Source organism: Nannobrachium achirus (assembly GCF_963921795.1).
Source record: "Nannobrachium achirus genome assembly, chromosome: 17".
Lineage (NCBI taxonomy): Eukaryota > Metazoa > Chordata > Actinopteri > Myctophiformes > Myctophidae > Nannobrachium > Nannobrachium achirus.
This window is the reverse complement of record NC_137824.1, coordinates 26,554,932-26,579,228: the sequence shown is the minus strand read 5'-3', so window position 1 is coordinate 26,579,228 and position 24,297 is coordinate 26,554,932. Positions and strand designations below refer to the sequence as shown.

Here is a 24,297-nt window from a genome sequence, read left to right as displayed (position 1 = left end):
TGGGAACCAGGCTTGCTTCCCAGAAAGAAACTTTGCGTAATGGGTCTGGGCCGCGACGGCATGGGCAGAGCATTCCACAGAGGGGAAGGGGCTCACCCAGGTGCGCACAATCGCGGCACATCAATTACTCAGTGAAGCAAACATGGCGATTACAGCAAGCTACGCCACAAACATTACTCCCCAAAAAGCTGTTGTTGTGTGTCGGGTATAGATGGATGTCTTTTAATTATGCAATGTTTTCGTATTGATATAGTTGTTTTGTTCCCTCCGGACCGGGGATAAAACAGACTCTGGTCCTAATGATCTAAGTCACCTCTAAATCACTGCTTTGCTACACCGCAGCGGCAAGCTGCTTGCTCATTGTGTCTACATTTGTACTCTGTAAGTATGTAATTGTTAGTAGGTAAACTACTACTACTACTACTAGGTAATAGTAGGTAATTGTAACATTGTACCTGTGTGCATGATGTGTATTAACATTGTACCTGTGTATGATAACATGTGTATCGTTGTACACGTGTATGATAAGGTGTGTAACACCGTACCTATATCAATGCAGAGGGCTGCCAGCAGGTCTGTCAGATGCGTTATTTGATCTGGAGCAATCAGCAGGTGGACACAGCCTACCTTCCCATCCAACTCCAACTGTGATCAGACAGAGGCAGAGGGGGATAGAAGAGCATAGCCACACAAAAAGAAAGAAAAAGGATGATTAATAGTTAATATTATTTCATCACTGTCAGACAGAAACAGTTACTTTTCAGGAAATGACAAAAAAAATAAAAAATAACCTGTGTTCCAAATTCCAATTGAATTATTATTTCACAAGCTCTTGTTAATACTTTTCATTGGTTAAATAGTTTATGTCATTATAGGCAAAATGGTTCAAACATTTTAAATATAGCGAAAAAGGAAGATATACAAGCCCACAAAACATGTGTTGTGTTGTGAGCTTGTAGATCGTCTATTTTTGCTGCGTTTGTGACACTATCATACAAAAGATATAAAAAGAATATGGAGATAGACAAGGTTTCTGCCCTACATCGATGATATGGAATATATGTACTGTATGTATGAGTGATCTAATGATCACACAGACACAGAAGGGACATGTGCGCACGCACACACACATACAGTACCCACCTTTGGTCCGGGGAGCATGTCATTCTGTTTAATCTTCACAGTGGTCTCAATGAAACCGGAGCAGCTTCCTATGAGGAGTGGCTGCTGAGGAGAATTAGAGGACGAGGCCATCCCTCCCTCCTCCTCTTCCTCTTCCTCCTCCTCCTGTTGTTGTTGTTGATCTTCCTCATCTTGCTCCTCTTCTTCCTCCTCTCCTTCATTGGCTGTGGTAGAACCTGCCAGGTCCCCTACGAAAGACTCGGTCTAAGACAGATAGAAAGACACGGCTGCGAGTGAGTGAAGTGTACAATGCTTGTCCGTGCATGATTAATAGAATAGATATTAAGTGATGAATCCTGGAATACCAGTTCACCTGGGTGTATCAGTGAGATACTCCACCCCAACACTAGATTAGAGCGTGCCGATCAATGTCGATGCCATGTCCTAGACCACCAATTACTGATGTTTTGACAGATATTATGTAAAAGGTTCCACATTCATTTTCTTTTATTTAACCACTTGAGCCCTATTAAAAAAAGAAATAAAGAATTGCACAGAATAGGGACACCAGGTAGAAAGTGGTTAAAAATCGGGACGCATTGGCTCCATAATTGGCGATACTCATGTCATCAGAAAGTTAAATAATGGCTGATTTATCGGCCAAAATGAAATATCAGTAAGGCTCTACCAAAGATTGGACGCAGACTCAGACAGATCATTTTCCAATAGCATACCACCGTTCATTTTCAATGAAGTCACTGAATTCCATTCATTTCAGTGCGGTATAATAATCACCTGAGCTTGCAGACTCGAAATTTGCTTGAGAAAGGTAAGCCAACACAGTGGCACCTTATAACATTTTTCAAAAGAATTTAATAAATACACATAAAACGAATAAATTCCAAAAATTAAAAAAAGGAAAAAAAAACAAGAGTTCAAGCCGCTATGCGACCCTTACACCTAAATCGCAATGCCGAAAAATACAACAATAGCCAATGCCAATAATAAAAACGAACTAGAAATACTGTTCCTTCGAAACAGTGTGGGCTCGGTTCCAACCCAACAAATAGGATACTTTAAGGTACTGTAAGGTACAGTACCTTACAGTATTGTACTGTACCTTACTATACTGTACTGCACCTTACTGTACTGTACTGTACTGTACTGTACTGTACTGTACTGTAACTTACTGTACTTTACTGTACTCTACTGTACTGTACTTTACTGTATTCTACTGTAACTTACTGTACTTTACTGTACTCTACTGTACCTTACTGTACTGTACTCTACTGTACCTTACTGTACTGTACTGTACCTTACTGTACTATACTATACTGTACTCTACTGTACCGTACTGTACCTTACTGTACTGTACTCTACTGTACCTTACTATACTGTACTTTACTGTACTCTACTGTACTTTACTGTACTCCACTGTACCTTACTGTACTTTATTCTACTTTACTGTACTTTATTGTACTTTACTGTACTCTACTGTACCTTACTGTACTGTATTGTACTTTACTGTACCTTACTGTACTGTACTCTACTGTACCTTTCTGTACTGTACCTTTCTGTACCTTACTGTACTTTACTGTACTCTACTGAACCTTACTGTACTTTTACTGTACTCTACTGAACCTTACTGTACTGTACATATTATATGTGTTCTAGATCTACATTTTTGATTCTGTGTTTGGGAACCAGCAACTGTCAAATGGACTCCAACTGTAGTGGAGTATATTGAGTGCATATACTGTAGGCTAACAATCCCAGATCACATATGTCCTCCACTATGTCTATAACCAAGGCGTTCTTCTATGTGGCCACTCCAGACTGAGGAGTGGAGCATGGCTTTTATTGTGTTTGTGGATCTGACTTGGAAATGCATTGGTTTTGATATCTCCCTGACAACCAACAACAACCACTAATATGGCTGACTGTCCCTGCGGGCTCTAGGATATATGGCTATGGGATTTACATCCCATCGCCCGGACTTGATTCTTGATCACAGCTGTGTAATCAGTAGAGTGGAGAGGGACATTTATTTATAGTTTTAACTATAACTATAGTTTTATACATCACACAGCTTAGACATTTGGATCAAATCAGAGAGCAGACCTGTGTGAACGCAATGATATAGATAGCATATCTGAAGTGTGAACACTGCAGCCACAGCGCCTTAACATAAACATGGGTCTATTATCCTTCTCTCCACTCTGGGGACCCATTGGAAATGCATTGGGTGCTTAAAGTTAAACATTTTTATTTTTTTATATTTATACTACAAAACATTTCAAAAAGAAAAATACACGCACACTTGTCCTCAGTAAGCTGAACACATAAAAATTTGAATGGTGTTGAAAGGTGTAAGCGTTTAAGAGATGAAGCGCGCCAAAGTTTTAGGATACTGACTAGTATAGAAATAAATAAATAATGAAGATAACATACGTGTGCTCGCCTTTAGGCGAGCCCACAATAAGTCCCTCAAAAGGAGTGTGTCACACCTGTCCAGTCCTGAGGCTCTCATAGTACAGCTGTACAGCGCTGAGCTGAAGGATCTTGTGCAGGAAGGCGGGCGGCTGGTGAATGTCTACAGGCACGGCAGTCTGACCGGCTGGGTCACGCACTGCCTCATCACAGTACTCCAGCCTGGCGACACACACACATGTACACACACGTGCGCACACACACGCGCACGCACACACACACAGTCATGTGTGGACATGTTGTACAACATGTTATTACACAGGTGAACAAAGGATGTGTGAACACAGTTCAACACACACACACACACACACACACACACACACACACACACACACACACACACACACACACACACACACACACACACACACACACACACACACACACACACACACACACACACACTATTATTTTATACTATATTTTTTTACTATTCTGAAACACAATTTTAAATTATTCAGGGGTTGACACTAAGGTCTCAGAAGCACATGCCCATTGGGCAAGTACAGGTCATGTTCTACTTGCCCAAAGGCCAAGCCCACTTGCCAAAAAAGTACATTTTCCATCATAAAATGATAGGTAAAATGTGTCCTTATAGAAAGAATGTATGTTAAATCCAATCGATAACTGCAGAGTAATGACAGTCACTTTGAAAAAACAGAACGAGTGCAACTAATAAGGTAGCATTGTTCTTCATAACAGTATTTAAAGAAGACGGAATGCACGTTTTATTTACTTGCCACGGGCAGTCGCCAGTGGGGCAACCATTAGTGTCAACGCCTGTTCTTCAAATAGCCGATCTACATCGACACGTTGTGAGCTTGTAGATCAGTTATTTGAACTATTTAAAAATATTTTTTCAAAATAGTAAAAGAAAAAAAAAAAGGAAAAGAAGTTTAGGGGTTTAGGGTTTCGCATGGACAAAAATAGGGCCCAAAAGACCAGTAGCTTCACAAAGCTATTTAGCCGCGATATATTCAAGAACTCTATTTCATAAACACTAATAAAGTATTTTCACACTGTGTGTGATTGTTGGCTTAACCCTGATTAACTCCAACTTAAAGGAGCTATAGTCAACTTTTTCTTGAAAAACGGATGCTAAAATAAAAATAATGTTTCGAAAATATTTTATAAAAAAATAAGCTTCATATATGTGTTTCAATTAAAAAATGACCACAAAAAGCGGAAAAATAATGATAAAATAATCATTTTGGCCCTTTGTTTACATTTACGGGCCCTGTAAATGTAAACAAAGGACCAAAATGATTATTTTATCATTATTTTTCCACTTTTTGTGGTCATTTTTTAATTGAAACACATATATGAAGCTTATTTTTTTTATAAAATATTTTCGAAACATTATTTTTATTTTAGCATCCGTTTTTCAAGAAAAAGTTGACTATAGCTCCTTTAAATTAACTTGGTTCTTAACCCTTGATTCAGAATGTAAATAGCTGCGTATTATAACAGCACTATTTGAGACAGGAAAAAACAACCCTGGGATATTTTTGGAATGTACAGTTATTCTGAAAGATGTAATGCAGAGAAGAAGGGCCAGCAGTTCACTGACCTGTGGTCACCAGCTCTATTATGGGAAACTGTCAATATACTTAGAAAACAAGACAGGGATCAAACAGCATAAGATTCTTATTTTAACAGATTCATTAACAGTGCATCTACTAATAGGTTAGCACTGGTGCTTCATGTGTGTCTATTGTCAATGTCAAGTCAATGTCCTTGATTCCCATTAGGTCCAATGCATAGGAAACCACAATAAATGGAATTGTCATCCTTTGAACGCAAGTGGCCTCTTCTCTTTCCTTGCTGCCTTGCTTTATCGCTTTTGTCAATGCAGGAGTGGATGAGGGGTGAGATTTGATTCCCTCCATTGTCTTTCCCACCATACATTGCCATGTCAGTACAGATGTGGGAGGGTTACCATGTAGACGCAGAAAATTGTGTTGGCATGGCATGCGTTCAGCTCATGGGAGTCACTTGAGGTGTGACCTACCGTTTTATGTGCACCTCTAAGGCAACGCCTGTTTCCAGGTCCAGGGGTTGGTGCTCGATGCGGACGATAGTGTCCAGGAAGGTGACTTTGATACGACGGAGGACTGCAAACGGGCAGAATGAGAGACAGTCACTGGGTCATTAACTCTCATTCCTCAAAATAAATCTCTGTGCGCTGCTATTCATGTTTAGATTGAGATACAGTCATTTTGGATAGAGAAGACAGCACGCAATTACAGTGGGACTATTTGCATATTGAAAAGACAGGTGCAAAATGATGTCTATGCCTGCACTTGTTTCTACGAAACAGCACAGCTGCTGTCATTTTGTTCAAACACTGAATCATGGCCATGGCAACATAGAGTTTCTCTCTGATACACACGCGCACGCCTACACACACACACACACACACACACACACACACACACACACACACACACACACACACACACAGGTATAAACACGCATACCCGTCTCAATGGTTTGTGCAAACATCTCGAGCCCTTCCAGTTGTGGAGGCGGCTCTTGCTCTGGGGGGTCCTTCAGGCACTCCTGGGCCAGCTGCATGCTGGAGGTCATCATGCTTGAGGACCAGCCTTGGGAGTCCCAACCCCCGCCTGAATGGAAACAAATAAAGAGGATTCACTGATTTGGGTGTTTTTACTGTTGTCATGAAGCTAGGTGAATGTTAGTAACTGAGTCGTGATGACAAATTACAGAGTGATTCATAGTCAACCTTCTCCCTATTCCATAACCTGTATACATCATCTTCAGATAGACCATATCAACATTTGTGCACTACTTTATGATTGGTCTATTACACCTTATTATCAAACACAAGCATGGATAACCTGTTTGGCATGTCCCAGGAAACTAGTTACATACTCCGTCATACAATGTATCAAGCCAGCTTCTATCTCCTGAGCAGTCTACAACCTACATGCATAAATTAGGCATTCTGTGACAGAAAAACGTAAAACTAGGTTGCAAAGACCTGCCAGGTTGCTTGGAACACACCAAAGCTCAGGAAGATTCAAATAATATGTGTCCAAGTTGACATTGTATTGATGTATACAAAATGTATGATGAAAGCATTACAAACGTTGTCTATGGACATTTATAAAGAAATGGCACTAAACAGACTAGAGTCAAGTAAACATAATGTGGATGATAATTTTTCCCCCTTTTCTTTTTTTTTTTTACTTCTTTTTCTTTTTCAACTCAACAGTCAATACGATTACGATCTCTATAACTCAAACTATTTTGGTAATAAATAGGGACACATCACTATTTAGGCTATTATGTTTACCAGGATCCCAGATCATGCATTTGAAACTAGGCGTGTTCTGGAACAGAACATACTGCTGCACTATGGGTTTCCCAATCTGGGAACCCATTCGGTTTAACACATTTTGTAAGCTCTGTCTTGAAATAGTATGGGTTTCCCCAACTCAGGCAAACATTGCTGGTAACTTACTGGTCCTGTACTTGGGTCGGCATGTTATTTGAAGCCCAGAAACTTCTAAGGTGCAGTGGTCAGTCACAAGAGCTTGCCAAGGAATGGTCACTGATATACTGCTCACAAACCCATCCACGATCTCCAGAGGTGCCCCAAGAGACTCCAAAAGCTCATTGACCGCCTGTGACAAATGGAAACAGTCAGACAGTGATGTGGCTCAAAGAGAAAGCAAAATTCAATTCTGAGAGGAGAAGGTGACATAACTGACGCCTTTGTGTCAACAGGATGTCAAAACAACAGCACTTAACTGCAGGATTGGATGGCAGAGGAAACTGACACTGATGTATTGACAAAATCAACAGATAGCAAGGTCCAGGACATTCACTGACATGTCTTTGTTGTTTCCTCTAGCTCTGGTCCATAGTGTTGTTTCCTCTAACCACGTTTCCACGAATTTGAGAAGTGGAGCTAGGTTTGGTTATATGACGAAGACTGTTGTTGTTGCACTGGAGTGCAATTGCGAAATAGTTCGGGGCTTCATGATGAGCCTGACAAAACATGAGAAGCGTGTGCTGCTGCTGCTAGGCATAGAGTACGACCACTACGACCCCTTTCCTTTGTACAGACTTACTTACCCACACGTCGAGGTTGATGTCTTTAATGACACCACTGCCATTGTACAGGTCCAAGCCCAGCTGGTCCAAACTCAGGCGTTCTTGCAAGAAGTGGCCGAGGTAGTGCTGTAAGAGGTACCGACAGGCCCGCTTCTTGATGGAGCCCGACCAAGGGAACAGCCAGCGAGACATGGGGGCCAAAGTGAGGAGGAGGAAGAGGGGGTGAGGGAACTAGAGCGAGTGTGAATACAGTCCACTGGCAACTGCATAACAGACGAAACAAAGTGTGCAAATAAGGAATGAGCTCCTCAGCGGCTAGCTGCTAAGGAAAGGGGGTGAACCGTATAACTCCTGTTCTCCTGTGACACATAAACTCGAAAATCCTTTGTGTCGAGACCGAAGAGAGTGAAACGTTGTTCCGCCAGACCGTTACTCCCGTTAGTTGTGTCTCGTTTCAATGCATGTTTTTTGTTGGTACATTCGTGTCGAATTCGAGCGACAGGTCCGTCCTGCGCATATCTCTGGGTCCAGGGTTGTTTATTGTTATCATACGTGAACTATTGGTATGGTACAGACGCCCTTGCGTCTTGACGTCACCGCGAGATTAAAAAACAAACAACAAACCCGGAAGGACAACAATAGACGCCATCTTTGTAAGGTCAAATCATTCTCAAAGTTGATCAAAGTAGCAGCCAGCACAGCCAGCAGGCCAGGCATGGTTTAGGTTAGGGGCACGAGCCAGCCCCTTGCCCTTGGCCTTTGGTATTATTACATTTTTAAGGACACCAAGGACAAATTCCAGGGCAGGAAGGACATTAAATAAAGTAATGGGTTGTCTGTCATTTAATGTTGCATGACATGAGTACAAGTTGTAAAAAGGAACCCCAATTTAAACAAGCCTAAAGGCTTTTTGTCGTCTTTTTAGTTGACCTTGTATCAGTGGACTATTCTGTCCTGTACCCTTTCCCATCCAAACTTCTAATAAAGTATTCAATCAATCAAAGGTAACAATGATTGTGATTAATAGAAATAAGCTGTTTATTTCACAAAATTGTTTTTTTTAATACAAATTAACAATATTTGTGCATCTTCAAGAGTCCAAGTCAAGATAGGGATGTGGAGGGTGGAGTTTAACAAAAGATGGTGTTTAAAGAAATCATATTGATAGGAAGAGGCAAAGAGTTACAGGGCAGCATAGGCATCAAGGCCTCAGGGCCAATTTTTCTTTTGATCACCGTTTAGAAACTTAAGATGCACACTACATTATTCTGTACATGATTGAGCTATCTAAAAAAACACCTGCAATCATTTATGGCTGGGAAGTATGGGCGTTCATTGCGAGAATTGTTGACAGCTTGTCAACTTGACAGGCTGTCAATGAATGATAGACGGTCTTGCGATAACTGCCCTTTCACGTTCAGAAGTGTACTTTGTGCTATTTACATACCTCAATAAGATTATAATGTGCATATTGTAAAAGAGCCCGTCTTATTTCCCTAAACCGGTTATTTTACAAAGGTCACAATCTTTCATAAATTACGTCTATTCATTACTCATTACTTCAATGCATTCCATTGAACTTCAGGCTCCAGTTTGTCTCCCAGCATCCCAGTTGGCCTTTCCTTCTTTACATGTCTTTGATAAGAAATAGAAAAAAGAAGAAAACAGGACTACTTAACTCTATGACTACAATAGACACCATCTTTGTACAGGCAACTTACTGGTAAAAGTTAATGAAATGTGGGTAGGAATTACATATATACATCTGTGAGATGGTTTTAAACTGAGGAATAGTTTATTTAATTCAACATTATTTCACATCAAGCCAAGTTCAACACAAGCAGAGCTAGTGCTCAATTGACTTTATTCCTATGAAAGCATGTAATAGAACACTATACAAATAACTATAAACTAAGGTTACAACAATAACCAAAATTTATTATAACAGTTTCTGAGTCAAACGACTGACACTTGGTTGTTAAAACAAGGTATCAGTAAAGCAAAATGTAAAACAAAGCCAGAGAAAGGGGATAAAACAAAACAAAAGCCATATAAAATATAATGAACAGTTCTTCACTGAAAACCAATTATCATTATTTCACAGAAGGTATCATCATTCAAATCTTCACTTTATGAATGCCACATCTGGGATTTTGCCCTCCGTCTGAAAAGAAAAGAGACAAAGCATTTTCATGTGAAAATTGTCATATTCATCTAGGAAGAGGGGACCACCATAATCACAGGGAATTAAATTGGTTGATCGTTACCTTCAACTGAGTGAAGACAAGTGCAGATTTGTTGAAATCCCACTCATTGTCCACTAGACACCTGCCAGATACACAAAATCAATATTTATATTTAAAGCGCAAAAAGCATGACACCAAACATTAATATACTTTCATGTAACACATTATTTGTAGTGTACTTTTCATTAAAATTCAAAAGTGCTACAGAGGGCATGTGCATGATACATAGGTAAGCACACCACTTACTTCTGAGACCATTCCAGATTCATGCCAGACTTCAGGGAGAACGCTGTGAGCATCTCCTGCTGCTGTGCAGTGAGTGTGGGCACAGGGCTGGAGGAAGGGGTCGGGGCGGGAGCCACAAATGCTTTGCGGATCTCTTCCGTTGTTGCCATCCGGATGAAGAGCTGGTCGTTCACTATACATAAACTGAAGCACAGAATAAGAGAGCACAAAATGAAATGTGAGTTATTTTAGGTGCAACATGACTAAACCTTTTTTTTCCTTTGGACTATAATAAGTCTAAGTCTAAGTGTGTATACAATCTGTATTTTTAAAGTTCCGTGTGTGGAAAGGGGTAAAAAATATCAAAGAGCATTAGCAAAGTCTGTCACAAATATGGAAATACAGAACCAGAACCAGTTACGAACTAAAGTTTGTGAAACACCACATGAATGTAGTTACTTGTTAAGAACGACTTCACCACTTTTCAACCCATCTTCATATAATTGGTCCTCACTTATGTTCATGATAAAATAGCAATAGCTGTCTGTGTCTCTTAGGAGGGCTGTGGGCAGTACAGAAACCTGATGGGGAATCCAAGCTAAAAGAAACCGCATGCTTTCTATTCCTGAAAAGTGATGTTATAATGGAAGCCATTGTTCTCGCGATAGTAAAACATTTTCATATCTAAGCGAAGAGTTCCATCTAGTGTAAAACCATTGCAGTCATTGCAATGTGTCACCCAGATACATACAGTATCCAGGGATCATATGATTGCAAGATCCCATGCCCTGCATGCTTCCTATATTTTCCTGTAAACATGCAATTGGAGATAAATATTCTGTGACTTCTTGAAAAGGTAAGGAAAAACAACAGCAGGACTGGCTTTTTTAGTTAGTTGATACAAAAATGTGTCATTTGCAACAAAAGGAAACCATGAAGCACTAAGCACTATATGGAAGTCCACCAAGGTAGTCAACCAAGGTGAGTTCATTAGACTTACCCAGAACCCCCGGCGGGGACCGTGACAAAGACTCGAGAGAAGGCCATGGTGGAGTCACGTGATTTACCTTCCGCTGTGACAGAAAAAAAACGTGGGTCACCACGGGACAAAAATCATTTGAGCTCATATATATATATATATATATATATATATATATATATACTGTATATATATACTATGTGTGTGTGTGTGTGTGTGTGTGTGTGTGTGTGTGTGTGTGTGTGTGTGTGTGTGTGTGTGTATGCGTGCGTGCGTGCGTGCGTGCGTGTGCGTAGGAAAGACATGCCAACACCCACCTTCTTTGAACACCCCAGTTACTGTGAAAGACAATAACGTGTTCTGGGGGGAAAAAAAGGAAAACAATATTCAGAATTAGTTTTATGTTGCATTACAAGAATAGACAATAGATTAAAAACTGCATTGGAAGATTAAGACACAAGACCAAAGAATTGTGTGGTGCAAGGTTATTAATAAGCATTAAGTGAAGAATTAAATATTAACCAACCGTGTAAGTGTTCACATCAACAGTGAAGGATGCAGTGTCATGCTGAGTTTTGGGGAGCTCGTTGAGGAAAGCCACCACATTGAGCCGTGTGTGCTTCAGTAGACGGAATCTCATCGCTGTGGGCAGCCGGGAAAAGGGGAAGGTTGGAAGGCATTCACATCACACGTCGGAAGAAATACAACAGACATTATTGGAAGCCTGTTACAATGTACACAGTACCAATACAATGAAAGTGCCTAGTAAGATCCATAAAGGAGGTATCGAAGTGATAACAGTAAAATCCTTTTGTTGTCATTTCTTTCAAAGTGGTGAGGTGACCACTTGTAACCAATTTCCTGCAACATGCCTGGAAGTGCTTAAAGCAGAAATAAGCAGATTTCTGCTGACCTAAGCAGGAATCATGCAATTGCTTATTTTTATTTTTTTCTATGCTCCCTAAAAAAATCTAGTCTCTGTGGTGCTTCTAGGAGCCGCAGTCTGCCTCCAAAACTATTATGTTATCTGTAAGAAGCTCTGTCATTAGCAGCTCATTGGTGCATGAACCAGCCGACCGGGGCTAAAAGGATTGACAGACAGGTCAACCAATCTGAACAAGAACAAGAGGCGGTCCTGATTGGTCTGTTATTTTGGATGGGCCCCCAGTTTAATCGACCAATGACAGAACTTCTCACAGATAAAAAATAAGTTTTGGAGGCAGATTGTAGCCCCAGGAAGTGTCACACACACAACATTTCTTTAGAAAGCATTGTTAGCCGCCTGAATAAAATAAAATAAGCAATTGCATGATTCCTGCTTATGTCAGCAGAAAACTGCTTATTTCTGCTTTAAAGGACGACTTCACCCATTTTCAACCTATTTTCACCATTACAATATGGTACCATATGGTCCAAGAGGGAAGGACGCACATGTCAACAAATTCCACAGGTGCTGAACAAAAATATGTACAATGGAGAATAAGGGAAGTCGTACTGGCAGTGGACAGTTCAGAAACTCGCCTACTAGTGACACCATCGATGGGGAATCCAAGCAAATAGAAACGGCAGGTTTCTATTCCTGGAAAGTTAGCATGCTAATAATGGAAGCCATTGCTCTTTAAATTTTTTTACAATAAATCTTGTTTGAAAATAAAAAATAAAAACTGCCCAACAATGGTACACTGGTTTCTGAAGTGTCCACAGCCCAACTCTGGGACACAGACAAAGTAGAAAAGAGGAGTACTTTTTTTTATGATGGGCATTAGTGACGACCAATTATGATGATAGGTTGAAAATGGGTGAATGCTTCCTTTAATAGCTTAAAACGGTTGAAGTCGTCCTTTAATAGTTAAAAGTAAACTCACTGGTGTCTTTCACCCGCTTCAGGTTTCGATTGTCTTTGTAGTACTCTCCTAGACTGCTCCTATGGAGAAACACAAGAGGAAAGACAATGAGGGTCAGGCATAGTCAATGTAGATGAGACTTCAATATGGCAGAATAGGATCAGTGGAATTAGGGTTGGATATCGTTTGGGTTTTATCCTATACCGCTCCAAACCGTCACTTTTTAAATCTGTCTACTAGCTCACGTGTGAGCAGTCACAAAGAGACTGTTAAGCTTTAGGCATTTTATTAACAGTGCCTCTTGTCAGAATACGTTCATGTTGTTTACTTTCATGATGCTAGCGTTGCCTGTAATGTTCATTTTGGAACACAGCGAGGCAAAATAACAGCTCACACATAAGTAACACAGAATTTAAGCATTGAAATCTGCTTTGTGATTAGGTCTGGTAGGTAACAGGCCTGAAATTTTGTCATTTTAGGGGCAAGGCCACTTGGCCTTTGGTGTTGTCCATTTTCTGAGGGCACACAGGTCAAATGCCAGGGCAAGAAGGCCATAGAATAAAACACGTTTTTAGTCCATTGAAAGAATTTGTTGAATTTAAGGGTTAGGGATCATAACCTAATCTGCAGTGAAATAGATAAATGATGTAATTTACAATCTGATCCATGCTCAGCCCTGGCCTGCACCAAACAAAGTCACTGGATTGGTTTAAAGATGGAGACTCTGGGGAGTTAATATTTCAGAAACTCCACAAAAGATACTGGTGTCTACATGACAGGAAAGAGACACCGGTGTCTAACTGTCAACATATTGAGAGTAGTTGAGAGTACTTGTAATGTGCAAGTTCTTCTTACCTAGACGCATTCTGATTGGCGTAAGGCGTAATGAGGGATAACGATGCTCCATCGTGGTAGGCATCTAAAAGAGGCTGTCTGTTCCCCGAGTCGTAGATTGTGTAGTACCTGGAACATATACAGTAGTATTACTCAGTCTTGCTACTCATTATGTTCATTCCTCAAGCCAGCTATGTTTTTTCTAACTTGAAGGTATTTTCTAACGATCTGTATGCATCAACGTCCTATGAAAGGCTTTACACCCAAAGGTCGCTGGGGAATATAAAGTACACTGTTTAAGTTAATATTATGTGTGTGTTTCTTTAGCACACTGTATGCACACGGTCAGGTAAAATATACAATGGCCACATGATCACATCTCACAAGTGTTAGCCTATGAACTAGAAAAAGAGGTGGAACTTAATCCATAAATGTTCGATTCTTTTCCAGTTATTCTTTATGATGAAATGAGCTGGCTTTAGATCAGTACCGAACAGGTCATTCTCAGATGTGAACAGGCTGAAACTCACTGTTGCAGAAAATGAAGGATGATGCCCTTGATTTCATCAGAACCAAAACAGCTGCCCTGGATTGTGAAACATATAATAAATGAAGGTCAACAATTGCAGGAGTAAAAAGACAAAAAATGGAGTAAATAACATGCTCCCATGCTTAAACTCAAAGAGAACTTATAATTATAACTAGAAGTGGAGTTATGGCCGTTTAAAGCCCAGCCAATAGGAAGACAAAGGAGGCGGGGCTTAACAATTATAGCACACTTAATAACAAGTGCTGCACTGTAAAAGCATGACTACCAAAGGGAGATTAGCCCTAAAAGGCACCACGGTATTTGTTGTATACATCCATAGCAATTAGTATGATACCCAAACAAGACCAAGCTCAAACTCTTGCCTTGTGTGCAAAAGATAAAACCACAGTTACCTTGCATTGGGGGATGGTTGTGGGCGTTTCCACATCAAAACCTATGGGAGGTGGTAGATCATTGCCATCCTAAAACCAAGCAACACAAACACAACATAATATATAAAGGGAGGCAAATGAGACTTTGCCTTCAGAGGAAAATAACAAATGTGTAGGCTTATTAGGCTATAATGAATTAGGTCACGTCACTGCATCGATGCAGAATCGCGCACGGCTAAAACTCCATCTAAAACGAAAGAAATCCTCTACTCCACCACCACACTTTGTTTACTGTGTCGTGTGTGCGTCCTGCTGGCATTGGCAGTTGACGTCACAGGCAAGAGAAAGAGAGCGCTAGATTTGTGTAAAAAAAACGTCCTTCTTCCACATCCACCCACACCACCACAGTACTGACAAAACGGACGGAGGCGAGAACCACAAACTAAATACTAGAAATACTGTTCCTACGAAACAGTGTGGGCTCACTGCTCCCTCATTGGCTAAAGGCCCTGCCTTTGTACTGTCCGTAATTTTGAGGAGAATAATCTTGACCTATAATGTTTTGGTATAACATACTGGTCTCGCCTTTCAGCGAGCGCAAAGATTTCATGTGGGTGGTGTTGTTATTTATATCAGATCGCACTTGTTGGTGTTGATGTCACCAAGAACGCTACACCTCATTGGCTAAGGGCACTGCCTTTGTACTGTCGAGGAGAACTTGACTGATAGATAAATAATGAAGATAACATACGTGTGCTCGCTTTCAGCGAGCCCACAAATAGCCTAATAATAATAATAATAATAATAATTATACGTTTTGCCTTACCAGTTTCAAGAGCCGGGGGAACCTCTGGCGCACAGCACTGGTACGGGAACATAAGCACAAGTGGAAAAAGTGAGGACTACAGCCCAACAAAACAATACAGGCCACACATACTGACCTGGATGCATTCTAATATTCTCAGTCACACCTACTGAGTTACGGTGCTCTATAGTCTGCTCACTGATACACCATAGATTTAAAAGAGATGTAATGATTGTTGTATTGTACGTAATCATACTGGTACATTGTGTGGAATGCTTGGGAAAACAGTCCTCTCCAGGCTTTAAAGCACACTTTAAAAGAGTATGAAATTGAATCACTGTCTTTGGGGCATTTCATGCCCACCTTTACTGTGACATGCACCTGGAAATGTAAACACGCACAAATAGCTTCCTTTCCCCACGGCTTCACACTGTGCCCTTTGCCTACCTTTCCCACCCCAAAGCGTACTTACCAAACAGGAATACTCACCCCCTCCAAAACGCGAGACATACACAGACCTCTGACAGGGGAACCAACACATGCACGCACGCTCACACACATTCCTACAGAAACCCAAAATCTACAAGCGTGTCATGGAAACTAACAAAGCAATTCCTCTGTTATGTTAAAAATAGAGGCAATGCTATAGCTGGGAGAGAGGTGTGTTACCGCCAGCCAGTCTTGCGTTAGGATCAGCTCCCAAAAGTATGACCGTGACCACTGAAGAGAGGCCGAGTCTAGGTCATAGCAAAACAAAAGAGGGTCACACAAAAAAAAAACACATTCACACACAGATAGCTCACTTCCAAAGTTAGTGAAACATTTAGTAGGTGGTGAAGAATTCTCTATGCATCACCATCTGAGGAGGTAAAAACGCTTTAGTTGCGTTGACATTTCAAATGAAGGGGAAAAGGGAGAGAAAGCCAGAGGAAATGCCCAGGAACAGTGACGTGTGGAGGATTGCTGAACAGTGTTGAACCCAGCATTCCCATTACTGATCCCCCTAGTATTCCACACTGCACAGGCACTAGAGTTACGTAGATGGTAGATGGAGTTACGTAGATGGTCAAAGTTACTTTGTCAAACAACACCACAACTATCATCATGTACAAGGCTAAAACTTAAGTGTCCCCTTTGTACCCATGCGCCTCTGGCTGCAGAGGAAGCAAGGCTTAGCAATTCACATTATTGTCCCCTAACCAATTCTGTGTGCTGGGTTGATGTGCAACAATGTCCTTTTTTCTGTTTGTTTCGGCTCACAGCCATCATACACAAAAATGGGAGTAGCATTTCCATCTTTACATCTGGTTCATTTAAATTATTTCCCATGGAAGTGAACCAGATTAGATTATTCAGTAGAGAAAGAATGTTCTTAAAATGGGAGTAGCATTTCCATCTTTACATCTGGTTCATTTTAATTATTTCCCATGGAAGTGAACCAGATTAGATTATTCAGTAGAGAAAGAATGTTCTTAAAATGGGAGTAGCATTTCCATCTTTCCATCTGGTTCATTTAAATTATTTCCCATGGAAGTGAACCAGATTAGATTATTCAGTAGAGAAAGAATTTTCTTCCGGATGGTATAATGATATTTTCACTTTCTCTCATGCATAGAGAGAGTAACAGCAGGGGCCTCTGCTTTAGGCCAGGGAGCAGTGATTGACACATAAAAGACTGCTTCGTCTGCTCTTCTTATACCTCCTCCACCTCTCACCCAATGGCTTATCCTGTGTCGTCTCTCTCATCATCAGCATCATCTTCTTTTCGGTTTCTTCTTGCCACTTTGGTGAGTCGATGCTCACAGTGACGTTGGGCTGAGTAATCGTGACTGTGCCTGCCTTAGGTTGTCCCGAGTTTCAAGGTGGGATCTTACCCGTCATTGGCTAACCAGCCTGCCATACTCGCCTGTTGCAGGATGCCGATTGGGCTGGAAGTTTTCCACGAGGGGAGGGGAAACCATCACTGGCTGGCTGTCACCAGTGCACTTGTGTCGTTGTTCCAAACATTTGGTGAATTGTAAGACAACACAAATAGCCTTCTCCCCAAGAGTATCTTCTATAATCTAGTGTACTGCTGCTGCTGCTGCTGCTGCTGCTGCTGCTGCTACTACTACGTTACTAAACTTGGGGCTGATTTAGGTTGAAGTCTTGCGAAGGCCCTGCCTTTCTACTGTGCGATTCACTTTCAATTTGGTTAAACGGACTGGCACATTGCACACCCACTAAACATTGATAAACATATTTCCTAATGCTCTGGACTAAAGTAACTTTTTTTGTGGTGAAATGATATGTTATTGCATTTTTATGGGAAGACTAACAAGGACATCAGCAGGGGAGTGCTGAGAACAACACTTGAGAAATTCCCAAGAAAATGTAAAAATAAGCCCCTAAAATAAGAAGAGAAATGATGGGCTCCCAGCTGTTGGAAAATTGCTTCACTGCAATAAAAAGGAATGTGATTAAGATGTGAAACACCTGCCTGAACTGCATCACTGCAAATTCTGTTAGTCATCAGATGGAGGAATGGTTAGTTTGTGGTGAAAGAAAGAGAAATGTTAAAAAGTAGAACAACAGACCACGGTATGTAGAACAGTTTGAATGAATATCACAACTATTTCTCTTGCATAATGATAACAAAAGAAATCATGCTATGGGATAACAGAGCTTCGGTGATTGTTTGTCCATGACTCCTGTTGGGATCAAGTTTCACTGCTTCCATGTACCAGTGTCAATGGCAACTTTAACCTAAATCATAGTTAAAAAAGGAAAAGGTGGGGGGAGGTTGCCTGACTGCGAGCGCCAGACATCTCACACCACACTACGTGGGGGGGGAGAGTCTGAAATTGAGGGCAGACATTCTATTTCGGCGGGGGGGGGGGGCTGAAGCCTATTGACGTCACACACACACACACATACACACACACACACACACACACACGCGACGGCGACGTGGCGTGACATTGCAAAAATACGTTATTTCTCATAACATATTATATGTCTGCATGTTTACGTTAGTGAAAAATGGTATTGAAACGTGATGAAACGGCACTATTGCATCGTTTATTAAAATAATACGAGTCGAGTCTGACTCTGCCATGACAGTTTTCACGGACCAATCAGAGTCCACGAGCGAGTCTCACGTGAGCTCAAGAGCTCTGTTTGGAGGGGGCTGGGACCGGAGCAGCCTACCACGTGCCCCAAGCATACAACCCTGATTGGCCCATTCAAAGCGCCCGCTCTTCAGGTGCGCAGGAAATAAAATAAAATATGTGCAGCTTCAGTCCACACTACACACTAGCAGGGGGTGGTGATGTGCGGACTGAAGTGTCAGGCTAGGGGGGAGGGGGGGTGGGGGTGTGCTCATACACACTGGGTGACACACAGCCACACACAAATCACCCCCAAACTTGCTGACTGACCTTATGTAGACGGCCTGGTCCTTGAAGAAGTCACACAGAGGGTTCCTGTCAAGCCACAGCTCCACTAACTTCAGGCCTTTCACTTTGTCCAGCTCTCGTTCTGTCTTCAGCTGGGAGACACAGAGGAAGGAGATGGAAGGTTGGTCAAGCAGTTTAGGTGATGTTGGTGAAATTAGAGAAAGAAAAGAAATAAGAGAATAAATAAACGAATGTATTTGAGTGTCCAAAATACAGTACATTCACAGATTCTAGAATATATCTTAACACTGTTTTTGCATCTTGTCATCTTTCTTTCCCAACTATCTAGGGCAGGTTGATTTATGTTTTCTTTTATCCATTGAAACTCACCTCATTGTTCGACAGGTTGAGTGTCTTTAGGTTGGGTACCTTGCTGACTAACTCAGCCAAGTCATCAAGCTTGTGAATACGGTTGTTGCTTAGGTTCAGGCACACCAGCTGGTACAGAGATCAGAAGGAAGAGAAGTATGTTTATTGTTGCTCTCAAATAATAACTTTGCATTTCCACATTTTCTTTAATGTTTATTCATAAATGAATGCCCCATTTTATACTTCTTAATGAAACCATCACTGGACATCAATGACAGTTAAACAAAAGTTTAGAAAATAGCATACACAGTACCTCTGGAATGTTCTCTTCAATGATCTTTATCACAGATTCCATATTTGACCTCCTACTCAGGGTGACTTCAATGTTCTGGGACACCAGGTCTGCAACAAACAGGACTCAAGTTCAGATTAAAAGCTAAAACAAGCAAACTATTCACTTGACTCATTCCTCGACAGACAGTGGACATACCTGGGTCAGTTCGGATGTTGTTAAGGTCAAGCGCTTGCTGGGAGCCGTCAAATCGCTTTGCCATGCATTGCTATGAAAGAGAATAAAGTTTTACCATTATAGAGATAGTGTCAGGACAACGCAATAGTAAATAGTAATTTTGGGGACGATCAGATGGAAAGGAAGTGAGACCCGTTAGAATTAGAAATTAATTCGTGATTTTGTGCTTATTAAGATCCATTTTCAGATTTCAACCTTATCTGCATATACGGTAATTGTTCCCATCCTGACTAATGCCTCTGCTGAGCTGGCATTATTTCCATCTACTCACTCTGCATCTCATTGGTGTCGTAGAGTTTATGTTATCATGATTGATTATGTGACGTAAATAACAATAGTAGATATTATATTATCATGATTGATTATGAGTGACGTTAGTAAGCGTAGATTATGCTGTATCATGCATTACAGACAACATGATGTACTGTAAGATGTTTTCCTAGGTTGTCCTTGCAATGCCAGTATAACTAGGGTTTGATTTCCTTTGCTTGGGGCAGAATCTCGGTACCACAGGCCTGTGGTACTTCTATGTACACAATCACTTAGTCTTGTACTATTCATTGTATTAAACCACCACCTTATGCCATTGCCTCTGACACTTCTTTATTTACGTCTTATTGACAGAACTTGAATTCCACCACAGTGGGCTATGGACAGTTCAGAAACCTGCCTACTAATGACATCATCCATGGGGATTCCAAGCTCATAGAAGCTACACCCCCTTTCTTCCTGAAACATTAGCAAGCCATTGGTCTTGCATTATAAAACCTATTTAAAAAACAAATGTAATTGTTTGAAATTACTAAACTTAACTAATTATGTCACTGTTAGGCAGGTTCCTGGACTGTCCACAGCCCACCTCAGACACAGAAATGGTACCATCTTATAATGAGCATTAGGACCAATTATACAAATATATGTAGAAAATAGGTGAAGTGGAATATTGTGCTCAGGAATTGCAAGCAACATCATTTAAACGCAATCATTCCCTGTTTATCAGAGCCCCTTCAACAAATCTTCCAACGTTATCCCACCCTCAGTTGTTGTCTCACCTTCAGGTGTTCCATGTGTTCAGGCTTCAGGTCAGTGACGATAAAGCTGGGCGGAGAGCTAGCGTTGATATGTACTTCTATCTAAAAGGAAATAAATGTGAGGTGGTATTAGAGGAGGCTAGCATAGAGAAGATAATGGCAACATGTTCCAGTAACCACTAAACTTGATGATAGTTTTACATTCAGACGTTCCTGGACTATTTTGTGCAATGGATCAAGGGTCAATACATAGATGTGTAAGTGGGTAGTACCTTATGACCATCCAGGGCTGTGATCTTGTGGGAACATTTTTGCAGTGCGTTAGCAGTGGCGACATCGTCGACGTAAAATTGGACTCTGTGACCGTCCAATTGGAACTGTATAGAGGAGAGGGGGGGAGATCATCTTACTGACAAATATTCTTTCTAGAAATTATACAGCATCTATTGATGGGGGAGTAGTGGGAAATGCTGCAATATTTTTGTCAGGAGGAGAGTAAGATCTCCAAAGACCAAAATATATTAACCCAGGAATATTGGGATTTCTGAATCTGTTTTATACATTGTTTATCAGCATTTTTGTTATTGCAGTCTTGAAGCAATTAAATAACATTTATAGGGGGATCCGAATAGACAAAAGAATAATCAACTAAATCATTAACTGCTGTCCCCATTACTTGAATTTTGTAAAAGAAACTGTTCTATAAAGGCAATATCATACTAGAGGTTGTGTTAGTTATAATTAACATGAGTGTAACTCTGGTTTTCTTCGGCACTCTGCCTGAACTCCACTCGACAACTGAATCACAGTCATGCTGGCAGTATGAGTATGACAACACTTCCTCTCGTGTGATATCGCTTAAATGTGTTTGTACACCAATTCTTCAATATCTCCGGACTAAATATGTTGCACTAATTCTTCAATAAATCTAGGCAAACAATATTTAGGAACAGTTTAAATTGTGAAAAACACCGGAACTTACATTTACAGGTGAGAAGGGCACAGTGCAGATGTTCTGTAGGGCTGGCACTAACCATTTTTTGTCATATCTCCTTCCATGTGGTATCTGTTAAAACATCCAAGAGCATAAGCACAATCAAATAAGGGAAAGGGAGAATGGTAGACCCAGAGAGCCTCAACCCATTGAGCTGTGGCCGCCCAAAATGAGGATTTATAGATGATCTGAGGTTGCAGTGACAAAACCCACCGTTATTTTGTACCAGCCTGATCGATTTTTCCCTCCTCCTCCACCTCCTCCCCCCGCTCCTCCTTTAAAGTTGCCACCGCCTCCTCCTCCTCCTCCTCCTCCACCTCCTCCTCTGCCCGCTCCTCTGCCACCACGTCTGTCTCTGTCAAACCCTCCTCTCCGATAGGGTCTTGAATAAGGGTTGCTGAGGAGAAAACAACATAACTACATAAAAACTGATGTTCTGATAATAATAACGTTAATCTCGGAGATGCTGTGCATCCCTTCGTAATTTGAAACATATTTCATAATTCTTTAAAAAACAGTATCAGACAAAAAGGATATTTTCCTCTCGCCAGTACCACCTATTAATCTAAAAATAAAATCACACCCGTGTGAACTGAGCGGTGGTCATGGAGGCTGCGCAACAGCAAAACAAATATATATATAGTGTGTGTGTGTGTGTGTGTGTGTGTGTGTGTGTGTGTGTGTGTGTGTGTGTGTGTGTGTCTGGCCTGGCCTGAACAACAGCGCCCCTCCCTTAACATGTGTGGTCACAAAAGGTACTGTAGGCTACATACAGACACGCATACAGACAGACAGACCCACACACACGGCCACGTATAGGAGCGTTGTGACGACCGCTCAAAAAGCAAATGCTACCTGTATTTAGCCTATCAATTTTCACTGTTACAAAATACTTCACAAAACAACCCGGAGAGTTTCTATGTTGGATCAATGTAGCAGAATAAAAATAATTATCTGTCGCTCAGTGACACTCACAATCTGCGTTGGGAGCTGCCGTCCTGAGAGTTATCACTCATAGTTACGTCTCCATCATACTCTTCCAGTCGGGACCGTGGACCAGGGCCCCCAAAGTTCCCAGAATGGCCTCCTCCTCCTCGTTGGCGGTCCCTACGGGGCCCATCATTGTTGTACCCCCGGCCTCGGTGAGAGCCCCGGCCTTTGCGACTGCGGAAGTGTGGGCCAGTTCTGTCATCGTGCTCTGAAAGACGACACGCAAGACATTAACCGTCATCAACGCATTGCAGATGATAGATGGGATTGATCGGTCAAGATATAGAAAATTAACTTCTCATCAGGCTCCATCATATTTGCTGCATTCATGGTATTCAATCTTAAGATAAATGCACATGATATTATTCAACTCATACTGCTGTATCGAGGGCTTAATAGTTCATATAACCTTTGGCATTAAAAGTTCGAACGTGCTTGATGGTCATATAGTTAAAACTATTGTGCCATACAGTAGGTAACGTTTATGTACAGTTATATTTTCTGCTAAAAACAGAGTTAATGATTCACTCAGTTCAATTGATTTAATTGAAGCTGGCAACAGTCAATAATATTACCTAATCTACATCTAGTTCAGAAGAGCCTCTACAGCGTAATCCCCCGTTATAAATATTAATTAACCCATTTAACTCAGAAAGTGTACAAAATGTATAACCAAATGGATCCGTATCTCACCAAAATGTCATTAGCTTAAAGGATGTTACTGTGTAATGGCAATATCAGTGGTTCCCAAACTAGCCCGAGACCCAAAAGATATTAGATCATGTTTGCCCGGTACCCAAAATAGTGAAAACAGCAGATCTACAAGCTCACACGCATCGCTTTGCACCGCGTTTTGAGCTTGTAGATCGGCTATTTTCATTAGTTCTCAAATATTTTTATTAATTAATTAAATTACTTATTATTCATGAAAATCTTAGCTTTTTTGGGTTATATTTTTTGAAAATGTTAAGAAATAATAATTAAAAACAAAATATAGGAAACAAAAAATTAAAGGGACCAATAAAATGTTCTCCGTGAGCCACAAATGGGTCCCGTCCCAGTGTTTGGGAAACAGTGGTGTAAAGGCTATATCCTCAGTGAGTTTACCTCCATCGTGGAGCATATAACCACGGCTTTTCACCTCTCTCTCCACCGAAAGGTGCCCACAATCTAAAAGAAAGGGAGACCCAGTTGTAACAAAGGTTGTGTTGGGGGTAACTCACCATTGTAGTAGCCGCTGTCCGCCATGTTCCTAGGAACTGTTATTTCGAATAGCCCAACCTGGTTAAAAACACTATTTAAGGACTCGGATCGCCCCTTTCCAATACACAAAACAAATGAGCTATAACATATGCTAACAATCCATGAGCTTGAATGTCAAATATATACGCGATTCTACCAAGTAAAATCCCACTACTCGTGGTAAATCTGATTATGTTAGCAAGGCTTTGACCAGAA

The 24,297-nt window shown here is 41.0% G+C and overlaps 2 protein-coding genes across 2 annotated transcripts in view; both read right to left on the bottom strand.

The window, feature by feature from the left end:
* atg2a (autophagy related 2A) overlaps nt 1–8,215 on the bottom strand; it is a 35,520-nt gene extending 27,305 nt beyond the window's left edge. Inside the window, exons 1-7 of the mRNA XM_080745438.1 lie at nt 7,717–8,215; nt 7,100–7,262; nt 6,093–6,239; nt 5,624–5,726; nt 3,630–3,774; nt 1,144–1,386; nt 546–645 (exon numbers count right to left, since the gene is read on the bottom strand). Of these exons, the coding sequence (XP_080601564.1) occupies nt 546–645; nt 1,144–1,386; nt 3,630–3,774; nt 5,624–5,726; nt 6,093–6,239; nt 7,100–7,262; nt 7,717–7,887 (1,072 nt within the window). The 5' untranslated portion in view covers nt 7,888–8,215. The remainder of the gene's footprint in view (nt 1–545; nt 646–1,143; nt 1,387–3,629; nt 3,775–5,623; nt 5,727–6,092; nt 6,240–7,099; nt 7,263–7,716) is intronic.
* Nucleotides 8,216–9,471: 1,256 nt separating this feature from the next.
* nxf1a (nuclear RNA export factor 1a) lies at nt 9,472–24,297 on the bottom strand. Its single transcript, XM_080745909.1, has 21 exons — nt 24,063–24,297; nt 22,825–23,047; nt 22,063–22,246; nt 21,838–21,921; nt 21,128–21,232; nt 20,877–20,957; nt 19,786–19,855; nt 19,609–19,697; nt 19,317–19,424; nt 18,969–19,078; nt 15,571–15,607; nt 14,766–14,834; nt 14,354–14,409; nt 13,845–13,952; nt 13,011–13,069; nt 11,672–11,787; nt 11,463–11,505; nt 11,167–11,239; nt 10,188–10,370; nt 9,963–10,023; nt 9,472–9,859 (listed from the first exon to the last, which is right to left on the bottom strand). Exons 1-21 carry the CDS (start codon nt 24,085–24,087, stop codon nt 9,821–9,823), a joined length of 1,923 nt encoding a protein of 640 aa, XP_080602035.1. The 5' UTR covers nt 24,088–24,297; the 3' UTR covers nt 9,472–9,820.